This window comes from Anas platyrhynchos, chromosome 25, assembly GCF_047663525.1.
Source record: "Anas platyrhynchos isolate ZD024472 breed Pekin duck chromosome 25, IASCAAS_PekinDuck_T2T, whole genome shotgun sequence".
In the NCBI taxonomy this organism is placed as follows: domain Eukaryota; kingdom Metazoa; phylum Chordata; class Aves; order Anseriformes; family Anatidae; genus Anas; species Anas platyrhynchos.
In genome coordinates, this window is record NC_092611.1 from 8,064,080 (window position 1) to 8,088,170 (window position 24,091).

Consider the following 24,091-nt stretch of genomic DNA (forward strand, 5'->3'; position numbering starts at 1 on the left):
CCTCACGAGGACAAACTGTTTCTGACGGTTCTGCTTTTGCCATTCTTCAGAAGACAAACAGAGCCTTTGCGACACTGCTCCATTTTTATTTCACAGATAGTAAAAGATCATATAATTAAGTACAAAATGCAATTTGCTTCCATTATTTTAATTAAGACTGACCATCTACTCTTGCAACCGAGCTGTTCAGCAAAGTACGTGTGGTTCTTCAGGAGTTGAACTCCCCTTTTCCAGTACCCCCAGATTGATACATCTTTCTGGGGGAAATGCAGGGATATTCAACAAAATCCTGGTTAAAAACTTGAGTCTACTTATTGCCAGAAGTAGTGGGTTGGACAGATCAGTGCTGCCTGCTGTCAGCAATATTCCTGCTCAGGCCTCTCTGAGATAGCTCAAGCCCTTACCCACAGCCATAAGAGATGCAGTTTTTGCCTGAAAACATCCTATGCTACGCATCTTTTACTGATAAAATACAAGGCAATACTAGAAATAGCAGCTATCATAAAACCCAGCTGCAGAAGATGTGTGCCAGTGGCAGCTGCTGTTGCAATGCCTGCTGCAGAGTCAGTTTTCCTAGCAGCTTGCAGAGCACACTCTGCAAATCAGACTTGGCAGCAGCTGCTGCTTTGCAAATCATTAACACTGTACACAGAAATCACACTGGGCAGGATCAGTTCAACAGAAGGAGCTTCTCTAAATGCTTTCCCCTGAACTACCAACCATTTCTTGGAAACGTGCCTGTTTCTAAGTGCTGAGGAGAATCGCATCGCAGCACTCCATTAGTGATCCACTTGTCCAGAGCATAACAACAACCTAGCTTATAAAAAAAATATCCTGGGTAAAGCTGTGAAGCTGTTCTGCAATAATTATTCACTGGTCTGTCTTAGTTCCAGGGCAGAAAGCAGAGAGCTCAAACCCAAGCCAACTAAGACAGCCGCATTTACAGCAGCTGCAAAGGATGAATGAGTGTAGAAAAGGTGCATATCAGTGTCCCTGAACAAGGAGGCTAAATTAACAGTTAATGATTGAGACCAACAATGAGAACAAAACTAAACATGACAGCACCTGAAGCCAGCCAGGCATTTTACAGCACTTTCAGTTGAGTGGCTCGGGCTGTGAAAGCTGCCTGCATCACCAACAGTGCTGTAAAAAGGTCCAACAGTGCAATCACTGCACGTGGGGACTGGCTGAATTATCACATCTCAAGGGATAAAGCAATCAGCAGGAACCTTGTGCCTTCAGGCACGTGAAAGCAAATGAGAAGTTGACACATTTTTATGTAGGTTGCAGCAATAGTTAAACTCACTCCTAGGCCAGTTAAATAAAAAACAAATACAATTTGTGTCAGCACGGGAGCATCCTTTTCACCAGGCAGCTTATCCTCAGTCAGCCTTCCTGGGAATTCGGCCCATTTTGGTGCGGATGTTCCGCAGTAAGAAGAAAGCCACGGTGCTCGCCGTGCAGGTGATTTCAGCCACCCAGAAAGCCGTGGCCCAGCTGTAGTGTTTGGCAATGGTACTGAAGGGCAGTCCGGCCAGAAAGCCTCCAACTGTAAGGAAGAGAAACAGAGAAGTAGCAACACTCAAGCTTCTCAATTTTATCTGTTGATACTTTTTTTTTTATTACTTTTTTTAAGTTTTAAAAATTCCTCAGGCCTAGTTTGAACTTAAAGTGCATGACAAAACCCATTGCATACACCAGGAAACGTCTGGTCATTTTCTGGGGAAAAGGGAGACGTGCACGACTCACCGTTGGCCATGAGAGCCACGATGGCATGAGAGGTGCCGCAGAGGTTGGCAGGGGCACTTTCGTTGGCTATCACCCCGAACAGAGCGATCGGCCCGTAGGAGGAGAACCCGAACACAGCTCCCAGAGTCAGGATCCACAGCTGTCAAAACAAGCGAGATCAGAAATGGGATCTTTGCATCTTACACTGTCAGGCAGCAACTACACAGATTCTACGCAGAGTAAAAGGAAGAGGTTTTGAGATTTTGCAGCTGACACCAGTTCCCTGGCCTGCAGACAGAAGAGCTCAAGCTGGTGACAGACCCCATGTACCTACAGCTCAGCTGCATCTCCAGCACGCCAGAGTTAGCCAGTGCGAAATTTCCTCTCCTGCAGTTCAGCCCCTAAGCCGTGTACACGACATGCGCCACTTTGCAAGAAAGAACCAGAACATAGAAGAAAGATGGGCAACGAGCCTGCGAAACGACAGAGGAGAGCTGTGAATCAGCTCACTTTTCAAAACGAATCAGGAGACACCTGACTAAAAAAAGCCATTCTCGTTTTAGACGCAAGCAACTGATCAGAGGATCTTAATTTGTGACAAGCCACTAGTTGGTAGCTTCTATGTTACGAAACTAAAATAGCAAACAGAAAAAGCAAAACAGTAACGAAAAACCAAAACCAATAGTTTCAACTTCAGTGTCAGTTTACACTGAAAAATTCTGAGCCAGGTAGTTTTTTTAATTACTTGTGAGAAGACAATAAAGGATAAGTAACTCTACCATCTCAAGATTATAGCATGCTTTATACTTTAGGAACAATAAAAGCCATTTCAAGATGCCCAGGAGGGATTAGGTACCATCTTATTTTCCAGGTGGGGAACAGAAACAGAGTTAGAAAAGAACTTGCCAAATGTCTGCAGATCAGCACCTGCAGGAGCAGGATCACTCCTTCTAAGCATGCTCATATAATCCGTTAACTGTCTTCAGAGCTTTTTACGTAAATTTTTTGAAACAGAGTTTTGAATTCAGACTTTTTACAGTCAGTTAGTGTAGTCAACTGGTTATAAGAAAGGTTTCTCTTACAAAACTTACAGTAATCTTCTCAGTGCCCTGGTTCTAAGGTCTGTAGTACTAACCAACCTTTCAGGACTGGAAAAAGGCATTTCAGTGAAAGCAGAAACAGGCAGAGGAAGAAAGAAATGCAAGCAGAAACCTCATGTTCTTTTAGGCCTGTAAGATCAGCTAGAGGTTGCAAGGCTACAGTCCAGAAGTGATTTTCCTGAGGAAGGAAAGAGTAAAATGCAGAAAATCAATTTCAGTTATTTAGCAGTCATTAGGACAGATGCAAATCACATCTATACTACAGCCACTAATGCAGACTACCCAAGCCAATTTAGGCAGCAGCAGTCCAACACAGACTGTGCTAGCCCATTTCTCTCTAGTGCAAAGAAAGAAAATGCACACCGACAGTTCTTGGGAAGGGTGAAGAAAACTGTCATGCTTCCTGTCATCAAATTCTTCACCGTTAAAAGGCTGTTCCTAGAATTTACGTGCACTTTCTGCCTCATTAAAACTTCACCACTTACAAATAGTCAGAATTCAAATCCATCATTTCTTGGCATTTGATTTTAAAGTCGAAATAAAAATGATACTGTTCTCTGTACAGCTTTTTCATCAAGCTCACTGTTCCTGCAGACGTGTATCACTCTTCCCTTCCTTAAAAAACCTGGCAGCCACACTGCACCCAGAACAACTGTGTGAGTTACAATGCTTTTTAGAAAGACTGCCAGCTAGTCTTAATGCTGAGAATCAACACGACAGACGCCTCTTCCAAAATGTAAACACATTCATTATTACTAACCAGACTCCTATTTCTAGGCTGGCTTGAGACTCCAGGATGCTGTCACATTTTTCCCTACTGAAGCTTCAAAGCTTCATTTATCAAAAGCTGTAGGCAACGTTAAGTTCGAATTTTTGCTGATCAACTCAGCAAAATCACCCGATGTTTCCCTGCAGAGGCAGTTCTTATAACACATTGTTATGACAGACAAAAATTGCCCAGAGTTACTCTCTGCCAAAATTATTTTTTTTTAATCTTTAACTGGTTTACACCTCTCAACCACTGTCCTCCACACAAACATTTCTGTTTAGTTATGATACTATTTTACGTGACAGAAGAGGTATGGAAATCTTCTTGAAAATAAAGAAGTAAAAGAATTAAAGAGGCTGAAGCAGTGAGGCAAGTGCAGAACTCAAAGGTAGTTTTGATTGAACTTAAGCAACTGGTTACAATTCAAACCGGCAGTCAGATCAAACTCCTCTGGAAAGGGGAGCTTCCCATTCCACGCTGACTCCCAACCAGCACCTGGTCAGCCTTTGAAGCCCCCAAAAACTAACCCTGCCCGTGTGCACGGCTTACCTTGGGAGAATCGCCCGTGACTGTTACCCGGAAAAGAAACATGGAAACACACATCCCTGCCATCATGGACAGCAGCAGCCCGTGCCGAGGATTCCCATAGTTTGACAGACCGACCTGTAACACGGGAACAAAAACAGAGTCAGAGCCTGGAAGGACTCTTTCCAATTTATATTCATAGTGGCTAATGCCATCCACACAGACCAGTCTGAAACACAGGTGGCACATCAAAAGCACATCTTGTAGTGAGACTTCTGATTTTGGTTTAAGAAGAATCCACTAAACTAAACAGGAAGCTCTTACAGCGATGCATGATACTTCTCTGCTGTCGGTTGTGCCCTCTTTCTACCTTAAATTTGACTTCAGATCCCACTGCTGGGTTTTAATTATTTCTTCCAGACAGAAGACAACTGTCAGCAACCCCATCTGTCTTTCAACATGGAAATTTGGAGTTTATAGAAAAAAAAAAAAAAAAAGTAAATAAAACAGATGAAACATCTTAAATCTCCCATCACATTGTGATCCCTAATAATACTGGCACACACATTTCCCAAAATTCTGAAGACGCTGAAATTGGCACTAGGTTAACTGCCCAGCACACCCCAGGGTCCAGGTGACTTACTCTTGCTACTGCTCTGTCAGAGAGGTATCCAGCAGCAATGCTCCCCACCAGGCCCCCGATCTCCAAGGCACTCATGTAGGAACTACCTAGAACACAGGAGAAGCAAAGAACACTGTCAGGTTTGGTCACAACCGCAGAGCTGCTGTGCTTCAGACCATGCTCACTGCGAGTTTCAGGCACCTCTGCTGGACAAGATCCTCCAGGATCTTCCTGGGGCAGGAATACCCCCAGGCTGCCAGTCCCAGCAGGGCCCTGGCACGAGACAGCACTGAGGCATTCAGCACACGCAGAAACTTTTATCAGAGCGTTATTTCAACACCTACGTGTCCAAGCAGACGAGGCAACTGGAAGCACACGGGTCCTTTTGCTGTACCCAGTCAAGCTCTCTGCAACCCTTTCCAAATCGCAAAAATGGAATTTAAAACGGAATTAAAATTTAAAAATGGAACTTTGCATCTTACCCACAAGCATAGATTGTCCCCTCTCCTGGATCAGGAAGAGCTGTCCCCAGTCAGTGCAGCATGTTTTCACTCCAAAAACGACCAGGTAGCCTGTTGAGAGCACCCAGAGGTACGGCGAGAGGAGCAGCTCTGTCAAAGTGCTGTTTTCGCTAGAAGAACCTGTAAGGGAGATCAGGAGGAGCCTTACTCGTACTGGAGCACAGCCACTGAGCCACACCGACACGGGGGCAGTACAGAAAACTGTGCAAGCAAGATTCATGCATGAGAACATCCTTAAAGGGGAAGATACTCAACGCAACTGCTAGTGAATGGCTTCACCTTCCCCTTGTCCTGGTTCTGCAGTGATTACAGAATCTTCTCTGTCAATTTATGCCATATTTATTAAAGATTTCAAAAACAATAATCAAAATGCTACCCCCGGGAATTTTCTGTGTTATGATTGCCAGTAAAGACAGGAAGATTGTGAATCTTTAAACAACAATAATTAAAAATAAATGTTTTTCCAGATTTTTTGCAAACAATTTCAAGCACAGCATACAGAAGACACTACTTAATACCAAAGGGATGATGCTGACTTTTAAGCTGTACCTCGATTTTTGCATCAAGTCTTCCCAAAACACCTACAACACCACTCTCTCCCCAAAGACCACTCAGGGGAAGCAATACTGTTTTCTCACACCAAGAGGTGCAGTCTAACAGCACAGACATCACAGGACAGTACGGACAATAGGATGAGTTTCCACGAACCTTTAAAATTCTACAGCAAACCTGTGTTGCAATTCTCCTCTACCTGTTCTGCTTTCAGAGAAGCATCATACTCAGTGGTCTGAACAAACATTTACTAACCAGATGTCCTAGGTTAGGACAAAAAACACTGAGCAGAGTCCACCACAAGTCAGGGGTCAAGAGAACCCATGGAGGGGTGAGGGGAGAACTACTTGTCCTCTGGCAACACAGGAGAAAGGCTTAAGGAGCCCCTGCTTGCTGCTACCTTTTTCCTCTCTGTCCAGTACCCCCCAGAACATTCAGCCCGCAGCAAGTGCTGCATGAGCCCCAGAATATTTGGCCCCAAGAAAACCAGGAGGGTACTCTTACTATGAGGGCTTAATACAGGCAGGGAGATGAAACGGCCATCAGCATCTCGACAACAGCTCTGGCACTGGTAGAGTGAAGAACAGAACAAACTGGGGGGCAGACTCCTCCTCTGCTCTGCTGCATGGCACTTGGACAGTTTCAGAAGCCCAAATACAGGCCCCCCTCTACAAACTGTAGTCTGCTGTATGTTTGTTTGTTTGTTTTTTCCAATATATATATGTATCTTTTTGTGTTTTAGTTACAAACCATGTTATTTTATATATATACATATGTAAATATATATAGTTACAAACCATGTTTAGTTTAGTTACAAACCATGTTATTTTATATATATATATGTAAATATATATATATATATAAAAGAAACTAAAGCACACACACGTTTTTATTTTATGTATGATTTCTAACTAAAAACAACAGCTCAGAATAAAGCTGCTGAACACAATCCCTTACACGTATCCTGCTGAGCAGTAACTTCAGGAAGAAAGGTCTGAGCTCGATGCACTGAGCACGACATACTCGTACCAGAACACAGACAGCAGGTACTGCACCATCTCACGCGGCTGCACGCTTACAACAAAGTCTCATGCTCACCTTTCTTCCCTTTCTTGGGTCCTTGTTCAATGTTGGGTAGCCCAACATCCGCTGGCTCATTTTTAATCAGGACAAGGCAAACAAAAGAGACAACCACGCAGATGAAGCCAGAGAAGGACAAAGTCATGCGCCAATCGTAGTGGAGAGACACAAGAGCAGCAACAATGGGGCCTAAGCCTCCAGCCAAGTTCATGCTTGTAGACAGGATTGCCCACCAAGTCCCAAACTGGGAAGGCTCAAACCACTGTGCAACAAAAAAAATGGTGTAAGGTCTGAGAAAGAATATCATGAACACGACGTTGCATCTGAAAATCTGCAATAAAAGCCCATAACAAGGGTTCTGGGAAAGTCGAACACAGGTCTACAGCACCAAATAAAGTGAGAGCCAACTCTTCTCTACCTTAGCCATGCAGAAAACTCCAAATGTTACACGAGTGTCAGTCATAGGAGCTTGACAGGTGTTCATACCATGAGCCAGCTCGGGATTAATTCCATTTCCATGAAACTGAGACATGGGATGGAAGAGAGAGCACGGTTCTGCATACTCACTTGATAGGAGCAGCGTCCTCCTGGCAATGTCTGCTGGCACAGTACCACAAATAAATAAGCAGAGAGTTGCAGGGTAACTTAAGGACTTGCTGTTGCATTAAGTATTAGGCACGATCAGTTCTTCACTGCGCTGTGCCCTCAGAGCCAGAACCATTTGGATGGTTGTTGTCGACAAGAAAACGCCTGAGATCTACATTCACAAACACCTTCAGAAAATACTACGTGTGTTTCCATCATTCAAGAGCTTCCATCCTGTGTACACAACCATCTCTGACAGTCCTTTTCTTGCCAGCTCCTCTAGCTTGCAGAGTTAGATGCCACATAGAAGGGGCACACAGTTGTTCATCACCCCCTTTCCCACAAGTATGTGCATGCCAGGATTATATTTATTTCTAAAAATCTTGCATTCACATTACCAGATCACAAGGAAATTTCTAAGCAGGATGGAAAGTACACAGATCTTTCATTTGCATCACTTTCTCTGCTTCCACTAAACCTGAGTGCTCCTAGCAGAATTCAGAAGTGCCAAGGTTTGTGCACAGAGCTACCTAAACCCCTTCCCCTCCATAAAGCAGAAAACGTGTTCCAATCAGATTATCAGAAAAAACAAATGCACGCAGCTTAGAGGCTTGACTCATCCTGTTGCTTCTCCACCTGCTGTTGTTCTACCTGCACAGGCTGCAGTGTGCAATGCCCAGGTTCACTGGGAGTACAGATGCAGAAATGTTTATCACTCCCTTGCCCGGCAGGGAACAACAAAGTGATGAGGAGAGCCCCATTTTCATGCTTTAAATACTCAGTCCCAACAAATGGCATTTTCTATAACGGGGAAAGTCTGCTACCAGTGGACACTGGGCATCAAACTCAGTTTGAGCTGAGACGCCTATGGGATAGGACTAACAAACTCTTTAAGAAAAATAAAAAAGGATCTCATGCACAGAACCTTGCCCGCAGAAAGCAACAGCTGGAGGTGGTTTCGACCTCCTTGGCTCGAAGGAGGCAGGAACAGGCGTGGGTGCCGAATCCCCAGCGGTTCCTGTGACACCTGCAGCGGCCCCGTGGGCAGATTTGTGACACTTTGGCTGTTTTTGGGCACTCACCTTCCGCAGGATCTTCCCGCAGGGCGGCCAGCCGAGCCCCTGAGCCAGCCCGTTGAGAAACCAGAGCCCGGCGAAGGCGGCCACGGAGGAGCTCCAGGAGAAGAGCACGTTGACCAGACCCACCAGCAAGAGGCCGGACGAGAAGAGCCAGCGGGCGCTCAGGCTGTCGGACAGGACTCCGCTGACAAACTTACTGATGGCGTAGGCTGCGGACTGGCTGCTGGTGATGAGCCCTGAAGCGAGACACAGAGCGAGACCCAGCGGCTCGCCACAAAACCCAGCACAACGGCAACCCCTCAGCCCCCAACACCCCCGGGCACTCACCCAGCTCGTCCTTGCCCAGCGGCACCTCGGCCATGACGGCGGGCATGACGAAGGAGAAGGTTTTGCGGTTGAAGTAGTAGAGCGTGTAGCCCACGAACATGGCCGTGAAGATGAGGGCCCGGTAGCGCCCGTAGCCGCCGCCCGCCATCCCGCCGCGCTGCCGGGGCGCTGCAGGCCGGGGCGGAGCGCTCGGCGGCCCGGCCCCGCCACCACAGCGGCCCGGGGAGCCCGGGGAAGCGGCTCCCGAGCCACAACCACGGCCCCGTTCCGCCCCCGCTGCCCCTCACGGCCCCCGGTCGCGGTCCCGTTCCCCCCGCCGAGCGCGGACTCCGGCACCGGCCGAAGGTCGGCGCAGGCCGCGCCCCGCTGCCCGCCCACCCCCGCCACGGCTTAAGGAACGCCGAAATCGTCACAAATTCCCTCATCTTTCTCTCTTTTTTTTTTTTTTTTTTCTCCACAGCAACCACAGCCCTCGTTAAGAGACCGTCTGGAAGTGCCGTTTTTATTTTTGGTCGAAAAGGCCGATGGAGAACAACAGCAGATGCACGTTCACAAGTGGCGGCGCGAGGCGGAGACCCCCGCTCGTGTGTTTTAGCAGCATGAACAGTCCCGAGGAGTTAGGAGACCACAGCCAAGGACATGGATTTTCACAATGGAGCCAGGCCGAGTACACGAGATACCGAAGGAGGAGGATAGTTAGCGTAAATTGGCCAGGTTGCTTTTGTTTTTGCCTAGCCCTGTGCCACCTCTCTGGTCAACTACCGGTTGTTGTTCTGACTAAAAGATGCACTAACACATTCGTTCAGTCTCCTGTGCGTTCAATCTCGCAATTTCTGAATTTTTATTTTACAGTAAACAATAAACTGAATCCTTTCATTAAGTCTCACTTCACTGCTTTCAGACTCTGCTACAGAGCACAGATAGAGATGTTTTTAATAACAGTCGATGGAAGCAAACACCCTCTTATCTTGAAGCACAGAGCATCTGCCTCCCCACTTCTGTTCCAGTTTCTCATATGAATCCGAATGAGAATACACTTCCCAGCAGCTGAAATCACACAATTTCCTTAAGTTTGGACCTCAGTTGCTAATGCAACACCATCTCAGCAACATACGCTTCTGGATTAATCCCATCTATCTTCACCAGGTGAGGTGTGGCACAGAGCATATGTTCCAAGTTACTTCCTAAGGCTTAAAACCTTCCTTAAACCGTATTCTCTCTACAGAAAGGTCATTTTGGTGACTTCTGTCCTGAAACTGAGACAATTCTTGGTGAGCACACGGCCACCTTTAAACATGTAAGAACAACAAAAAAAATAAACACCCAAATTCGCTAAGTTAGTAGCAGAAAATTCCCCAGAAAGAAAAAAAATTTACATCTCTCTTCCATTTTGTTGTCAGACTGTTGTGTTCCATTTACATCATAACTAACTAGGTCCATTAAAAAAAAAAAAAAAGAAAGTAACAATGAAATAAATAGATGCTGACACCAGTGGGATTTCAGGGGTGTTATAACTCATCATTTTTTCTGCTTTCTCCTCCAGCTTCTGGTTTCTTCTCTGTTTTGGACCCTGTGTAAAGAAATAAACACACAGTTACACACTGTAACAGCTTTTAGGGCACACAAGGCAGCACTGAAAGTCACTGACATTCATTAAGTATTCCACTGAACTCTTGATCTATTTACACACACCAGACAAACGCTTTCAGAACTGATATTCAGCTCCAAAGAGTTGAAGACCTTACTGCCATCCACCTGTTGAATATTGGTGTCTTCACAATACTACTGTCAGAAAAACATGCACCTGCAGATCAGTTCCTAGAGAGCTTTAGAAAGACAGGCTTACTCCTAAGGAACTGGCTATGAACTGTTGTGCCAGAGGCAGAAATCAGCTGCTGAGGCAGTGGTACACTGTAACCTCACACTGAACAATGAGCATTTGACACCGTGAGAAACCCAAAATTTTCACCTTCCTCTTTGCAGAATTAAGAACTGCTCCATAATCAGGATTTTCAGCATATTGCTACGTCCCACATCCTTTTAGGATGAAAAAAGCCTGCAATCGTAGGTATCAAGTTCTAGACCACTGATCAAACATATACCCACCGGAGTCTGATTGAGGCTCATCACCTGGTGCTTTCTCAGCCGTAGGAGGTTCCTCGGCTGGACTGATATCCTCAGGTTTATCTATATAAAGCAGAAAGAGCACAGAAGTTAAGGGAAAATACACAGAGATTAGATGTGGGGAGATTAGGTGACCAGCAGCAAGTGAGGTTTACAAACAGGTCGGCCATGGTGTCTCAGCAGGACTCCAGTAATTCACTCTGACTCTAAGAGGAACCAGCAGGCAACTCTGCTGACAAACAGCAATCTAAATTTTAAAGGAATGGGATACTCGGAACCTGAGGATCTTTAAAAAAAAATAATTCCAAAAACAAGAAGCTTTAGTGTCCCAGGCAGATGTTTTTTTGGGGCCCACCTAAGCTACAAACCTCTCTCATCAACAGCTCAATCCATTTCTTGATGTAGGTCACAACCATGAATATTTTTTCTAGACATCCAGAAGGCAACCGGTGGCTTATCTTTCTTACAAGGCAGACAGACAAAGAGGTAGATGCTAAATAGGAAGATGTATCCTAGGTAGTACATAAATCTTCCTTCCCAGAAAGCTGGCAGAAACAGAGGGGTGGGGAGGGAAAAAAAAATAACAGCCCACGACTGTCATACCTAGACTGTCTCAACAATCTTTGAGAATTAGGAGGATCATTTGATTTGTCAGTTAACCGGTGTCTTCACATATTTAGCTCCCTTTTAAAAATGCGTTACTATCTGGCAATTATCTAATAGTAAGGCCACACTTCCCACCCACTCCTTACCTTCTTGCTTCCCCTCCGTGGGAGGGATAGTGCTCTCACTCTCAGAGGTTGCTGTAGCATTCTTGCCTGAATCAGGTTTTGTGGCATTCTTCTCCTTTTTAGATTTGGGTTTTGCAAACTTGGCCTTGTTCAGAAGATACTGCACTTCCCTGTCCAAGGCTGCTATCTTGAGCTCTATATCTTTGGACAGCAGGACAGGTTTCTCAGCAGGAGACAGCTTTTTCTGTTCAGCCAGTGTCTCATTTTTCCACATCTATGGGAAGGGAGGGGAAAGGTGCTTTTTGGATGTTTCTTAGTTCCAGGAACTACCGTGTATCACAATCTCAGTCACCACTCCTGAGTGTTCTAACATTGCTCAGGATAACACTGCTCAGTGTTGCATTTCTACGAGTTTCTTAGTTACACAGACAAAGGACAAAAAGAAACAGAACCCTCAAAACCCACTGGCTGCTTCTGAAAACCACGTAGCCAGATTACTGGGCTATTCCACCACTCTTGGAGATAACTGTCCACACTTAACACAAAAAACATTCCCCTAGAGCTTTCTGGGGTCACACAGAGGATTAGAAAACACTGAAACACGTTTGCTGGTGGCATGGAAACAAGACATGCACTCTCTACGCCCTGACTTTGGGTGAATGTACAAAAGCTACTTCTTGAAACGGGAAGCACAACCCATTTACCATTGTTTCATTGATTGCTTTTTCCAGCGTACCCAGTTCCACTTCTGTGAATATCTGGTCAGACTCTGGAATCATGCGGGCTCCCCTTAAAGACAAAAAGAAAGTTCATTTTTGTTTAACCAAACAGACTATGCATTGGCAACTCAGAGTTCACACTACCAGTAAAAACCAGTAATAAATAGTCACTGCACATACCAAATTAGAAAGACAAGTGTAAAATGTACTAACACTTCCTGCAGGAAACAGAGTCCTAAATCTATCTCTGGGTGTTAGGAATGGAATACACAGTCAGCAAATGCAACTGTCACAACAGAAGAACAGGGAAGACTCAAAAAGCTGAGGCCATAGAACCAAGAGGGAAAAGAAAAGTTTGCTTGGAAATAGTCTGTACAGCACTGGACATTTCCTCTTCTTCCAGTTTAAACAGTTTGCATGGTTCTGTTAACGTGTTTTACAGAACCAAGCACTAGGGAAGCTGAGTTTTGGCCATCTTTCCTCACAAGCACTAGTGACTTTCAGAACAGATTCAATCTGGACAAGTTCTGCTGGCATCCCTTACGTTATGGGCTGCACAACTCTTATTCCTAACAGCTTGCTCTTACTTGAGGAAGATGTTTGAGTGGTTAAGCAGACTCTCCAGGGCAGCCAGGCGTTCTGGCCATTTTCTCCTTTCCTCGACACGGAAAAAGAGGTTCCTACAAAGCTTCTTCAGCTCTGCAAGCTTGTCTTTCAGCTCCTGCAAAAAGGGGAGAGTAGAAAGCAAACAATCAGCTTGCCCAGTCTCTAACTCTTTCCCTTGTGAACGCTGTAAACCCCAGACGTTAAAACTTGCAGTTTTGTAGTTCTCTATCAAATACACTATTTCCATACAGTAAAATAAAAGCCACGTGACTAAGCTTTACGCACAATCAACAGGTTACTGCTGAGGCTGTTGAAGACCATTCACACTCATCGAATGGTCAATGGAATGTGTCCAACCACACGTTCATATGGTTGGAAGAACTAATACACATTACATCTGTGAACTGTGGAAGCAAGAAATTTTCAAGAACTAGATCATAAAGATTCAAGATGGCTCAATACTCAGTCAGCCCATACGATGATTTCTTTGTCAGTTATAGCAGACAGGTATCGCGACTCCACACAGCAATACCTTAGTTGCAGCTGCATAGCCCTCCTCCTCCATCCAATTCGAAGCTTCACTAAGTTTCTTGGAAATTTCTTCTCTCTCCTCCTCCGTTGAGACAAACTGATACTCTTCTTGGTAAAGCTTGTCCTGAAAAGAACAAAGCAAGCGTTCCCTTCAAACAACACTTGGTGTGAAAGGAAAAGCCACCAGCTCACCCACTAGTAACTGGGATGCACTCTGAAGTCCAGGCATGCTGCATGCATTGCTTAGGAGATTTTCATTCAGCCCTCCCAAATCTGAGCTCCTGCTCCCAGCATTTCTATATGCTGGACGGAAGATATGCTGAAGTTCATTCTGCATTTAGGAAACCTCTCAATTCCACATGGGCTTGGGAAGCCTAATGTTAGAGAAGGTGACTGAAGGTTTAGAGCCGGGCTCTTCAAATCAGCTCAAAGAACCTTGCATCCAGATAAGCCAAACTACATGAGCCACTTCTACCCACGTTCCAGGAATTCTCATTTCTTTATTTCCCTGTCTTACCTGGGTCTCAAAGATGAAGGACTCCAAGCTGTTGGCTGATTTTTCTCTTTCCTGTTTCTCTAGATCTCTGACTGTTAAGTCTTGGAGTCTAGAATGTGAACAGAGCAGAGATCAAAGGTATTAAGTGCCTTTAGATGAGCACCTGACTAAAGAAATCCAGCAGCACTACAACAAATTTTACTATTTGTGTAATGTTTCTCTAAAACCAGATTAGGCATCAAGGACCAAAGAAGGAATGTTTCACTCAAAGAAAATCAGTTTAAGGGAACAGAAAAGGTATCACTCCTGCACAGGGAATACTGGTAAGAGGTAAGTTTTGAAACTCTCTTCCTTTTGTCACAAAGCAACTCACTTCCTTCATCTAGAGCCTTAACCACGCAGAGCTATTTAAAACATACTTTTTCATTGAGCTCTTCAGTTCATCCTCTAACAGGTCAGGCACATCATTTACATCCAGTTCCATGGTGATTTCATGGACAAGCTTTTGCTTCTTGGGTGCTTTGATTTTCTTCTCTTCCTCTGTTTTAGTAGCTGTGCTTGCACCAGAACTTTTGGACGGTTCTTCTTCTTTCGTAGTTTCTTTATTTTCTTTGGGATCCTGTAACAGACAAGACAAAATTTCAGCCAAGCAGACAGATTTGCATTGTGTTCCAATAATAGCCTGAAAGATGTTCCTAATGCAGCTGAATTCAAAGGACCTAGTTACCAAAGACTGCCCAAGCAAGTAAGAAATCTTGGGCATATCTGCAGGACAAAATTGGAGGAATGCATCAACATATTTCCACGAGAATTCTGCATGCAGACAAGACACTGACAACTTAAAAAGGAACAAAGGACAAAGAGAGGCTTCAGTAGAAAAGAGATGTGTTCCCTGCAACTGAAGGCTAACTGAACTTTTTCCAAGGCAGGCCACTAATAGAGAAAGAATGCCACTGAGCACTGCAAAACAATAGGAATTTATTTGCTCCAAATGTACCCCTCAGACACCACAGTCTCAGTCCCATTCTTTCAACCTGATGCTTACCTGAGACTCTGCTTTCTCGCCTTCTTCTTTTTTTTGTGGTTCTTCTTTCAGAGGGGTACTTTCTGCCTGATCTGGAGGTGGTGACTGCTGTTTCTCTTCTCCCTGCTCTTCACCAGCATCTTCTGCACTGCTCTTCTGGCCTTGTTTCCCTCCCTGCTCTTCTTTAGCTGTTTCTGCGAGGCTTTCTTCTTCTTCCTGACCACCACAGGCAAGTAAAGGGGAAAACAAAAAGTTTTGGAGTAGAAATCCCATGCAAACATTTCACAGAACAGATAATATTCTGCAAAAACACAGCATTCTCAGAGAAAGCAGACATTCATGAGGGGCTGTACTAGGTAGGGTAGAGGCAGAAGATTAAGAGACACTTCGGTGCAGAACATGAATCCATGGCACAGAAGTTCCATCTCACTGGAAGGAAACCAAATCAGTACTGCCATTGAAACTGCAGTTGTGCCTATAAGGCCCAGAAGAAAACAAGTAGCCTGCTAGACACTTGTACTAATAACAGATGGAAATGTATCTGTGTGTCACCAGAACAATTTAGAAACAAGACACTTCAACAGAAATAACTCCCGTAATGTTAGTCCACTGTCAGGGCAGTCACCATGGGGCTCACCTGAACTGAGTCTGTCAGGTTCTCTCCAGTCTCTGGTGTATGGCCACCACCCCCAAACAGGCTTGAGATTGTGTTTCCAAGTTCTGTCAACAGGAGACAAAAGGTCCAGAACACCGTATTTCCAAAGGAAGAAGTAAGCCCTCTTCAGCGATCAGTTCTTTCCCTCACAACTGTAATGATGACCAAGGAGCTTTCCAACAGATTTGCTACAAACACTGCAGAACCTCATTCTTCCTGACTTTATTTTGTGCTTCTGCGTGCACGCAGAAGTGTGCAAATTTGTTACTTCAGCTAAAAAGCTCCAAGCTTCAGCCTGTGACTGCATTAGCCATCTCTCCCCTTCCCCTCCAAACATGCAGGTTTCCAACTCCCCCTTATAGGCAAGCTTTGCACTTTCTCTAAAATCCAAGAGGTGCAAAGCACAGATGAGAGCTGAAATGATCAGATGTAAATGAACAAGGAGAAAAGGACCTATTTTTCAACTTGCAATGTGTGCAATAGTCACCTTAGGAACGAATGACATCTCAGAGCTCCTTGCAGCACCCAGAAGCCACTTGCACAGGGCTTCTGTGTGTTCTGCAGCTGTTGCTATCAGGGACTACGGTTAACTGTCTAATTTCCACCCCTCAAATACATGGTGCTTGCTGTGCTCAGGGAAACAGTATGCTTATAGTAATCCCAGATACTGCTAATAAAAAAAAGTCAGTATGAATATTAAAGCTCAGTATTTACTTGTTAGAGTTGACTCCTCCTCCAGTTTGTCTTCCACCAAGGTCTCAAACACAGATTCCACCTTGGAGAGGTGAGCATAGAATTAGTTTTAAGAAGGGACCATCAATAGCATAAACAAGGACAGCACTGGGAAGATACACAGGGTGACAAACATCACAACAGGGCTTACTCGGTCAAGACTTAGTACTCCACTCTCATCCATGTTGAAGTGAGCTTTGATGCCTTTGGACTCGTAATCTGAGTGCTTCTTGAAACTGTCTCCAACTCCCTTTAACCTCACAGTAGTGAGATTGAGAGATCCAAAAATCCTGGTGATAGACAAAAGCAGAAAGTGATTGAACTTAAGATGCAGAACAGCAAACCAGTTCTCACACCCACAGCATTGGACAATTGCACTAAGCAAGGAACCAGTGTTGTTTGGTCTGCTAAAACATAACCTGGAGAATCAATCTGCAAATACGTCCTAGTGGCCAGTCAGATCCATAGGCTGGGCACCCTGCATTGCCATGGGGCTGTCTGCTCTGCTGCTGGACTCAACTCACCGCAAATCATCCTGGTTCAGGAAAGACAGATCTCCATAGTTGACATAGAACTCAAAGTCATCCGTGTAGCGGTTGAAAGTGATAACTTTACGCTGTGGATAGGGTGCCATGCGCTGGAACAAAATCCTCTTATTATGCTTTAAACTCTTGGATTTATCATCTTCCTCAACTTCACGAGTAAACTCCACCTGCATCACAAATACAAAGTAAGACAAAACAACTACAAGCTTCCTTTACAGCATCCTATGTCAGAGGCTTCCACAGCATTTGACTGCCCTACCTCATGCAAAAGCTGGGGAACAGGTATGTATTTTTCAACAGATATTTCTATATGCCTGACTTCTTCGATATATCACTTCTGTGTTACTGAATATTTATTCTGTTTTCTTTATTAGATTGGCAGAAAAGTCTCCATAGCTTCCTTGCTCAAAAAAAATAATCCAATAGGTCACGTGGAACATTTCTCCCAACACAGCCCCGTTTACCCACATCTTTTACAAAAGAAGGCAAGCCAAGGGTTACCTGAATAGGAAACATAGCTGCGTCTCGAACCACAAAAGGCTTCACCTTAAAGGCTTTGCTCAGAGCGGCTGCCTGGTAGACTGCACCCATAGCTGCAGCCTCATCAGCATTGATATTCTTGCCCAGTTCTTCTCTACGAAGTGAAAAGCAAAAGACATGAGCTTTGCAGCCACTGCCACGAGCAGCAATTTGTCAATAGGAGACATACTAGGGGGCCTCACATACTCACTTGCCCACAGCTTTCAGCAAAACTTCCTGCACTTTGGGGACCCGTGTGGCACCGCCAACTAGAATCACCTGGTCAATTCCATCCTAGGGATTGGAAACAGTCACCTTGTCTTTGAGAAAGCAATTTTGGAAAGCTAAGTTCAGGGCTTCCTTACGGTTCTTCCCCGGACACCACACTCTGACGCGGTGCTTTAAGAACAACCATGCTACATGCTGCAGTCCTTAATGCAGGGCAGTGCCTGAGGTCTCAGACAGGCTGATGTGAGCCATGCCAGCAATAGGAACCTCGGATCAGGTCTATCAAACATGGTTGATATGGCCACTGCTAAAAGTCACCTGAAACGCGGGACTTAATTTAGAATTAAATAACTACAGGTTATGCCAGAGGAGCCAGTGACTCAGGCAGCAAGTTGGACCAGAACAGACAGAAACCCGGCCTCTAAGAGGTGAATCAACATCTTGCTTTGAATACAATAGCCAAAAGATGCTAAAGAGTATGCTGGCGTTCTGGAATGTGAGCATTTAGCAGCACTGTAACTCTCTCCAAATGACTGCATCACATTTGGTCCAACTGCAGTCAGGAACAGGGCTTCTAAAGAGAGTGCTCAAACAAGAAGCCTGAACAGCAGTAATTCTGTTTCCAAGCAGTTTAAGATAAAACTTCAGAAGAGAGACCAGAAACCAGCATCCCAGACAACACAAGGAAAGACCAGTCTTTAAAACCTCCAGCCCAAGAACAAAAATTTTTTTTAACAGAAAGAAAACACTCCTCCAGCTACCTTATTTCGGGCAGATAGTGCAGAGCCACAACAGACTCCTGCTTGGCACTGCAAAAAGTAACTTCTCTGCAGCACCAACACCACTGTCTACTACAACAGCAGGCATCTGTACTTCTCAGCAGTGCTGATGCCTTGTAAATAACACAGTCACTGATGCTTTGATCATGACGTGACAGCAGCTCCACGAATGGAAACCTTCAGGCTTCTTAATGGATTCCTAAACATACCAGTTTCATTTCTGCGCTGCTCAGAGCCTGTTGCACAGGTCCTGGGACTCGTTGAAACAAGTCAGAGCACAAATCCTCAAATTCTTGCCTTGAGACTTTGGCCTTGAAGTCAATATCATCCAGTAGCCCCTCAATCTGTTCAGGGAAAAAAATAAATATGTATCTCTTTCTCCATGGAGCATTCTACAAGCAAAAACTTTGCTTGATTTGCCCAGTATGCAAAAAGTTCCAGCTTTGTTAACGCACCTATAACTTGACTGCGCTTCATCTGAACCCTACAACTGCTAAAGTAATGAGTTATGATTTATTAATATTTAACTATTTATTAGATAATTAATCTAAATAACATCATCCCACCCTCAGTCCTAAAAACTCTGGAAACCCTGCAACAAAAAGTCATACCTGTGCCACGTGGTCAGCATTTGCACTCAGGACAGTTTTCAGACGATTGGCCTCCTTTAGTAGTTTGGCCATGGCCCGGGGATTCTTCCGGACATCTTTTGAGGGATGTTGATCATTAAAGAGCTTTGCCAAATAATCCCGGAGACGAAGCTCCATCTCTAAACCCCCAAGAGTACGGTCAAACCTGGGAAAAAAAAAAAAAAAAAAAGAACCAGGATATAATAAATTAAAACAAGTTGAAAGCAAACAAACCTCATCTATTATTTCACAGCTATGCCAAGCAGAAAGTGGTCAAAAATAGCTGAAGTACTATTAGCTGTGTCTGCAAAAGAATGACAGTTACTCCAAAAAGAACATATTACATAAGCCAAGAAAAGAAAGATTCACCACCACAGTAGCCATTGTACAAGAAATTTCATCGTATGTATGGTAAAGGCCTTACTGCTAAGCCCAAACAGCTGAGAAGCCAAGGGATAACTGCGTCAGGTCCCAGGTATTTTACCAAAAACAGCAGTATAAAACTGTTTTCAGTGTTAAAATTGCTGAGCTGGGTATCTACAGCACCCCCCTCCTTATTTGGCAACATTTAACTGCAGTGCATTTTCGTTCCTCTCCAGAAGGATATTCCACTTTTTCAAACTGACACCCTCTACTTCTGTAAGATCTTATCAAATGGAATTACATTAAAATGGGTTGAGGCTGTATTTAAGAAGAAAAAAAAAAAAGCCTGAAACAGACTAAGTAAACTGATTGCCTCCTGGGCTCCTGCAATTTCTCAGCTACCTTCTGCAGTGATGTAAGAATTATTAATAACTGTAGTCTTCTCACTCTACATCCTTCCCAGTTTATGATCCAAATTACCATGCTGAAGTCTCATTCAAACTTTCTATGTTTAGAAGAGACTGTGAAACAAATGATTTCTTTCCTGAGACCTTCAGGTTTTGTGCAACTCATGTTGAATTCTTACCCAATGCCCTGGATCTGCAATTGAGGTTGGGTTCCCGAGTCCTTAGTTTTCACTGTCTGATACGTAACAATAGTACAAACGGTGCTTCCTGCTCCCATGTCGTAAAACATGATATTCTGAAAAGAGAAGCTGGGACGGTGAAGCAGAAACACTTGGATATCCCCCATGAATAAGGAAAGAACACGTGGCTTTCCAAGTCTGATACAGGCCAAGACTTATGTCTGTTCCCTAGACTGGCTTTATACCACATGAGAGATGCAGGACTCGTACCTCGATCGAACTAAGGAGATGTGCAGGGTCATGCCTTACACAAAAAAGACTTTTTACAAAGAAAAAACTTTTTAACCCATTTTGTAAATCAGAAATCAGAACTTTGCTCTTTAAAAGTTTCTTAAACCTCAGGAAAATCAACTATTTCAGAGTCAGTCTTCCAATACGTTAAAAAAAAAACAACAAAAAAAAACACCTAATGTTACTCCCCACCAGCTGATGGGCAAGGAACACACACTTCTTCAAGATGGGAACTTCCAGCTACCTGGCCTTTACTCCAGAAGCTCTAAGGCTTTTAGTGCTCTACCACATTCACACAGGATTTCATATCTTCATCGTGTTGATGAACACATGAAAACAGAGGAGACTGGCTGAACAGCAAGTCCACTTCCTCATGGTTAAGGCCTTTTTGATTTTATCTGCAGCACTTTCTCCCCTGCACGCACGCACTTGCATGGGACCATCTCCCAGCTACACCTACCTGTGCTGTGGCATTGATGTCTTTCCTCCTAAAAACTCCGTAATTCAATGCTACAGCAGTGTTGTCATTGATCAGCTGCAGAACCTTCAAGTCAGCCATGCAAGCAGCATGCAGGACTGCCCTCCTCTCCGCCTGGTTGAAGTAGGCGGGAACAGTGATCACCGCATCCTTGATGGGTTGTTCTGAAAGAGATGGTGGAAGAAGTTTTTCCATCAGACTAGCCACATGCAAAGACAACATAATGGAGTGATGATAGCAAAAACAGAGAATGCAAGCTGAAGACACCTACATAACTCAATCCCGAAGCAACATCAGCAGCTAGCATCATTAGAGATTGCTCCGTTCCCTGTTTAAATCAGACTTTCCAGATTCTCATAAAGCCACAAGTCTACTGCTTGGCTTTCATGTGCTAAAATAATCTCAAATGCCTTAACCTTCAGCAGATATGATCTCCATGGAACCTTACTTTATCAATGAATTGCATTCACTCTCCAGAGTAAAAAGCATTTGGACTGGCTCTGATGAATCAAACACCACACAGCTTCCCAGTAATATCACCAATGAAACATGTCAACCAAATTCACCTGTAATTTTCATTACTTAGTGATTTCACTACCACCACAGCACGGAAACATCTTGTTTCTAAGATGACCCAACATCCCATTCCTAAGAAGCCATGGGTTTTCCAGGCACCTTCTGTCTCTATTCACATTTTATAACACGCAAACATATGCTAGTACTGTAAGAAACACATAAGTCCTTCCAACCTGCAAATTCCTCAGCCAGACCGCGTGAGTAGTTCAGGACCATACCAAGCATTTCCTCTGGAGAATACTGTACCGTCCTACAAGAAAAAGAGAAGAAAGGAAGTTACAACAACAGAGTCAGCTACATAAGCCCAACAGCAAAAGTCCCACTCACGAGGAACCCAGAAGCAGTCACTTACTGGGACAGCTTGAAGATAACCGTCTGTCTCTTTTCATCCTCCACAAGTTCATGTTCTGGGAACCGGGTCCGGTACAGCGCCACTTGGGGGTTATTGATCTGCTTACCCAGAAGATCCTGAAAGTACCTGAATGCCACCTTGGGGGTCCTTATAGACTAGAGAAAGAAAGAAGAAATCACCCAGCTGCATTTATTTGTCCTTCCTGATGTCTAACAAACCTCTCCCAATCTACACAGTGAACAACTGTGATGGTATTTTGGAACACAAGCCTGGTACACAAGGAGCAGGTGGAGAAAGCCAGCAAAACTCCAAGGAGATAGGAAAGCAAGTACAGGGCAAGAAATAAAACTTCCTCTTAATTTAGATACTTCTCATGAAGGACCCAACTGTGGGAAGACACCTTCTTGTGTACATGAACTGCAGCTGGCGTAAGAAGCAAGGTGAACTCTTACCATTCCTAGTGCGCTATCACCAAAGAGACGTTCATTTTCCTTCAAAGCAACAGCCACAGGTGTTTTCCTTCGTGATTCCCTAGACAGGAAAAAAAACAGCAACGCGGGTGAACGTTCAATACAGAGGTCCTGGTGACAAAGGGTAGCGATTCCCTTCCAGAAAGGCTAGAAGAAGATTCTCAGACACCACCTACAGTGAGGAAGACCAGCTCTACTAATCGAAAGAGCTGCAAATAGCAGCAGCTCTCTTCAGAACTTTCAGATCCTCCAATGTTCTCCATGACAAGCACAACTACTGTGCTTGACTGAAACGTGGACAGTAATCTTTCAAAGGAACAGCTGAAGTTGTGGAGTTGTGCAATTTTTCCCATAGCACTAAACTACTCCACAAGAGATGAATCATTTCTGCTACAGATCCAAGTATGAAAACACCAAGATGAGGATTTTGTTACGATAACTATCAAATGACTTTAAGTTGTCCACTAAGTTCATAAATACTTCTGCAAGCTACCCACTTCTGGATACCTTGTAACATGCCAGCAGTTTTCTATCATAAAGCTACAACAAAGTGACTTGACATGAAGAAAGACTCACAAGCAATGTTCTAGAATGTGCTACTTTGTAATTAGACAAAACCTGCATAATTTTTTGCTTCCCTCCACCAATGAGGGAATCAAGTCAGTTCGCTCATTCTGTCAATGACTGCCACATTTCAGGGAGCTAGGTGAAAAACACACTACCTGAGTCTAGACTCCCGGAAAGCAAGGATGTTCCTGGTCAAAGATCATCTCCCATCCATGCTTTTTCCATTCAGTGTCTTGGGGACCAGTGGCAGCAACAGCAGCCAAGTGAAAGATGATGAAAGATTTGCTTCACAAGTGACTGGGGGTTCTGAGCAGCACCACAAACCTACCTTCACGTTCCATTATGGAGAACTGAGAATCTGGCTTCTCAATAGTGTATGCAGGAACATCATCCTACACCCTCTCTCATCTGCACCACGATGTGTTCTCAGTTACACAGACCTTGGGTCGCTGGCTTAAAAGGGGCACAAAGCACAACTCGGCACCCCTCAGATGAGGGTGAAGGCCGACCTGCTGCCCTGGTGCTCAGGGCTGCACTCAGGCAGCCCTCAATCAGGCAGCAGGGATGGATGCTCCTCACTCAGCGCCGAAACACAGCGCACTGACCCCTCCACCTCCCAAAATTTGGCCTCCTGTCAGTGCCTGCATGACCCGGAGGCCCCTTTAGGAACACCCCCAGGCGGTACCGGCAGCACGGGGCTGGCTGAGGGCAGCGCCGCTTACTTGTTGAGGACGATCTCCATCGGCACGCCGGGCTTCACGATGGCGATCTTCATGGACTCGCTGCCCACGTCCACCGACATCACGGCCAGGGGCTCTGCGGCAGGCGGGGGGGGGGGGGGGGGAAGCGCCGGTGAACAACCCCAGGGCCGGGCCGGGCCTGGCTGGGCCCTGACCCCCCTCAGGGCGCTCCCAGGCCCCGAACCCCACCGGGATCCCCCCGGGGCCGCCCCCCGTGAAACCCCCGGCCCCGCGCCCGTCACCTACCGGCCCGCAGGAGGAGGCAGGCGAGCAGCAGCCAGCCCAGCGCCCAGCAGGGCGCCCGCGCCATGTCCCCACCGCCCCTCACGGCCCCTCACGGCCCGGCCCCCGCCGCCGCCGCCGCCTCAGCGCCCGCGGCCCCGCGCCTCACGCAACGCCCGTGCCGGACGCGGCGGCCGCTGATTGGCCAATCAGGCGGCCCGCGCGCTCCCATTGGGCCAC

General features: G+C 45.2%; 2 protein-coding genes across 3 annotated transcripts; both read right to left on the reverse strand.

Annotated features, from left to right (window-relative positions):
• Positions 1 to 62: 62 nt before the first annotated feature.
• Positions 63 to 9,185, reverse strand: SLC37A4 (solute carrier family 37 member 4). Of its 2 annotated transcripts, XM_021277007.4 has the most exons (9): positions 8,889 to 9,185; positions 8,565 to 8,797; positions 6,916 to 7,159; positions 5,227 to 5,385; positions 4,766 to 4,851; positions 4,147 to 4,260; positions 2,941 to 3,006; positions 1,750 to 1,888; positions 63 to 1,549 (listed from the first exon to the last, which is right to left on the reverse strand). In XM_021277007.4, exons 1-9 carry the CDS (start codon positions 9,034 to 9,036, stop codon positions 1,383 to 1,385), a joined length of 1,356 nt encoding a protein of 451 aa, XP_021132682.2. In that variant the 5' UTR covers positions 9,037 to 9,185; the 3' UTR covers positions 63 to 1,382. The 2 variants fall into 2 exon arrangements, with proteins under 2 accessions (XP_021132682.2, XP_027299915.1); XM_027444114.3 differs by lacking the exon at positions 2,941 to 3,006.
• Positions 9,186 to 9,363: 178 nt separating this feature from the next.
• HYOU1 (hypoxia up-regulated 1) lies at positions 9,364 to 24,034 on the reverse strand. Its single transcript, XM_027444109.3, has 24 exons — positions 23,876 to 24,034; positions 23,612 to 23,705; positions 22,305 to 22,383; positions 21,853 to 22,007; positions 21,674 to 21,750; positions 20,907 to 21,088; positions 20,156 to 20,271; positions 19,189 to 19,372; positions 18,787 to 18,921; positions 17,782 to 17,864; positions 17,553 to 17,685; positions 17,031 to 17,218; positions 16,658 to 16,796; positions 16,489 to 16,549; positions 15,757 to 15,839; positions 15,141 to 15,335; positions 14,515 to 14,714; positions 14,117 to 14,204; positions 13,601 to 13,723; positions 13,050 to 13,183; positions 12,448 to 12,532; positions 11,765 to 12,017; positions 10,995 to 11,075; positions 9,364 to 10,458 (listed from the first exon to the last, which is right to left on the reverse strand). Exons 1-24 carry the CDS (start codon positions 23,937 to 23,939, stop codon positions 10,397 to 10,399), a joined length of 2,994 nt encoding a protein of 997 aa, XP_027299910.2. The 5' UTR covers positions 23,940 to 24,034; the 3' UTR covers positions 9,364 to 10,396.
• Positions 24,035 to 24,091: the final 57 nt, after the last annotated feature.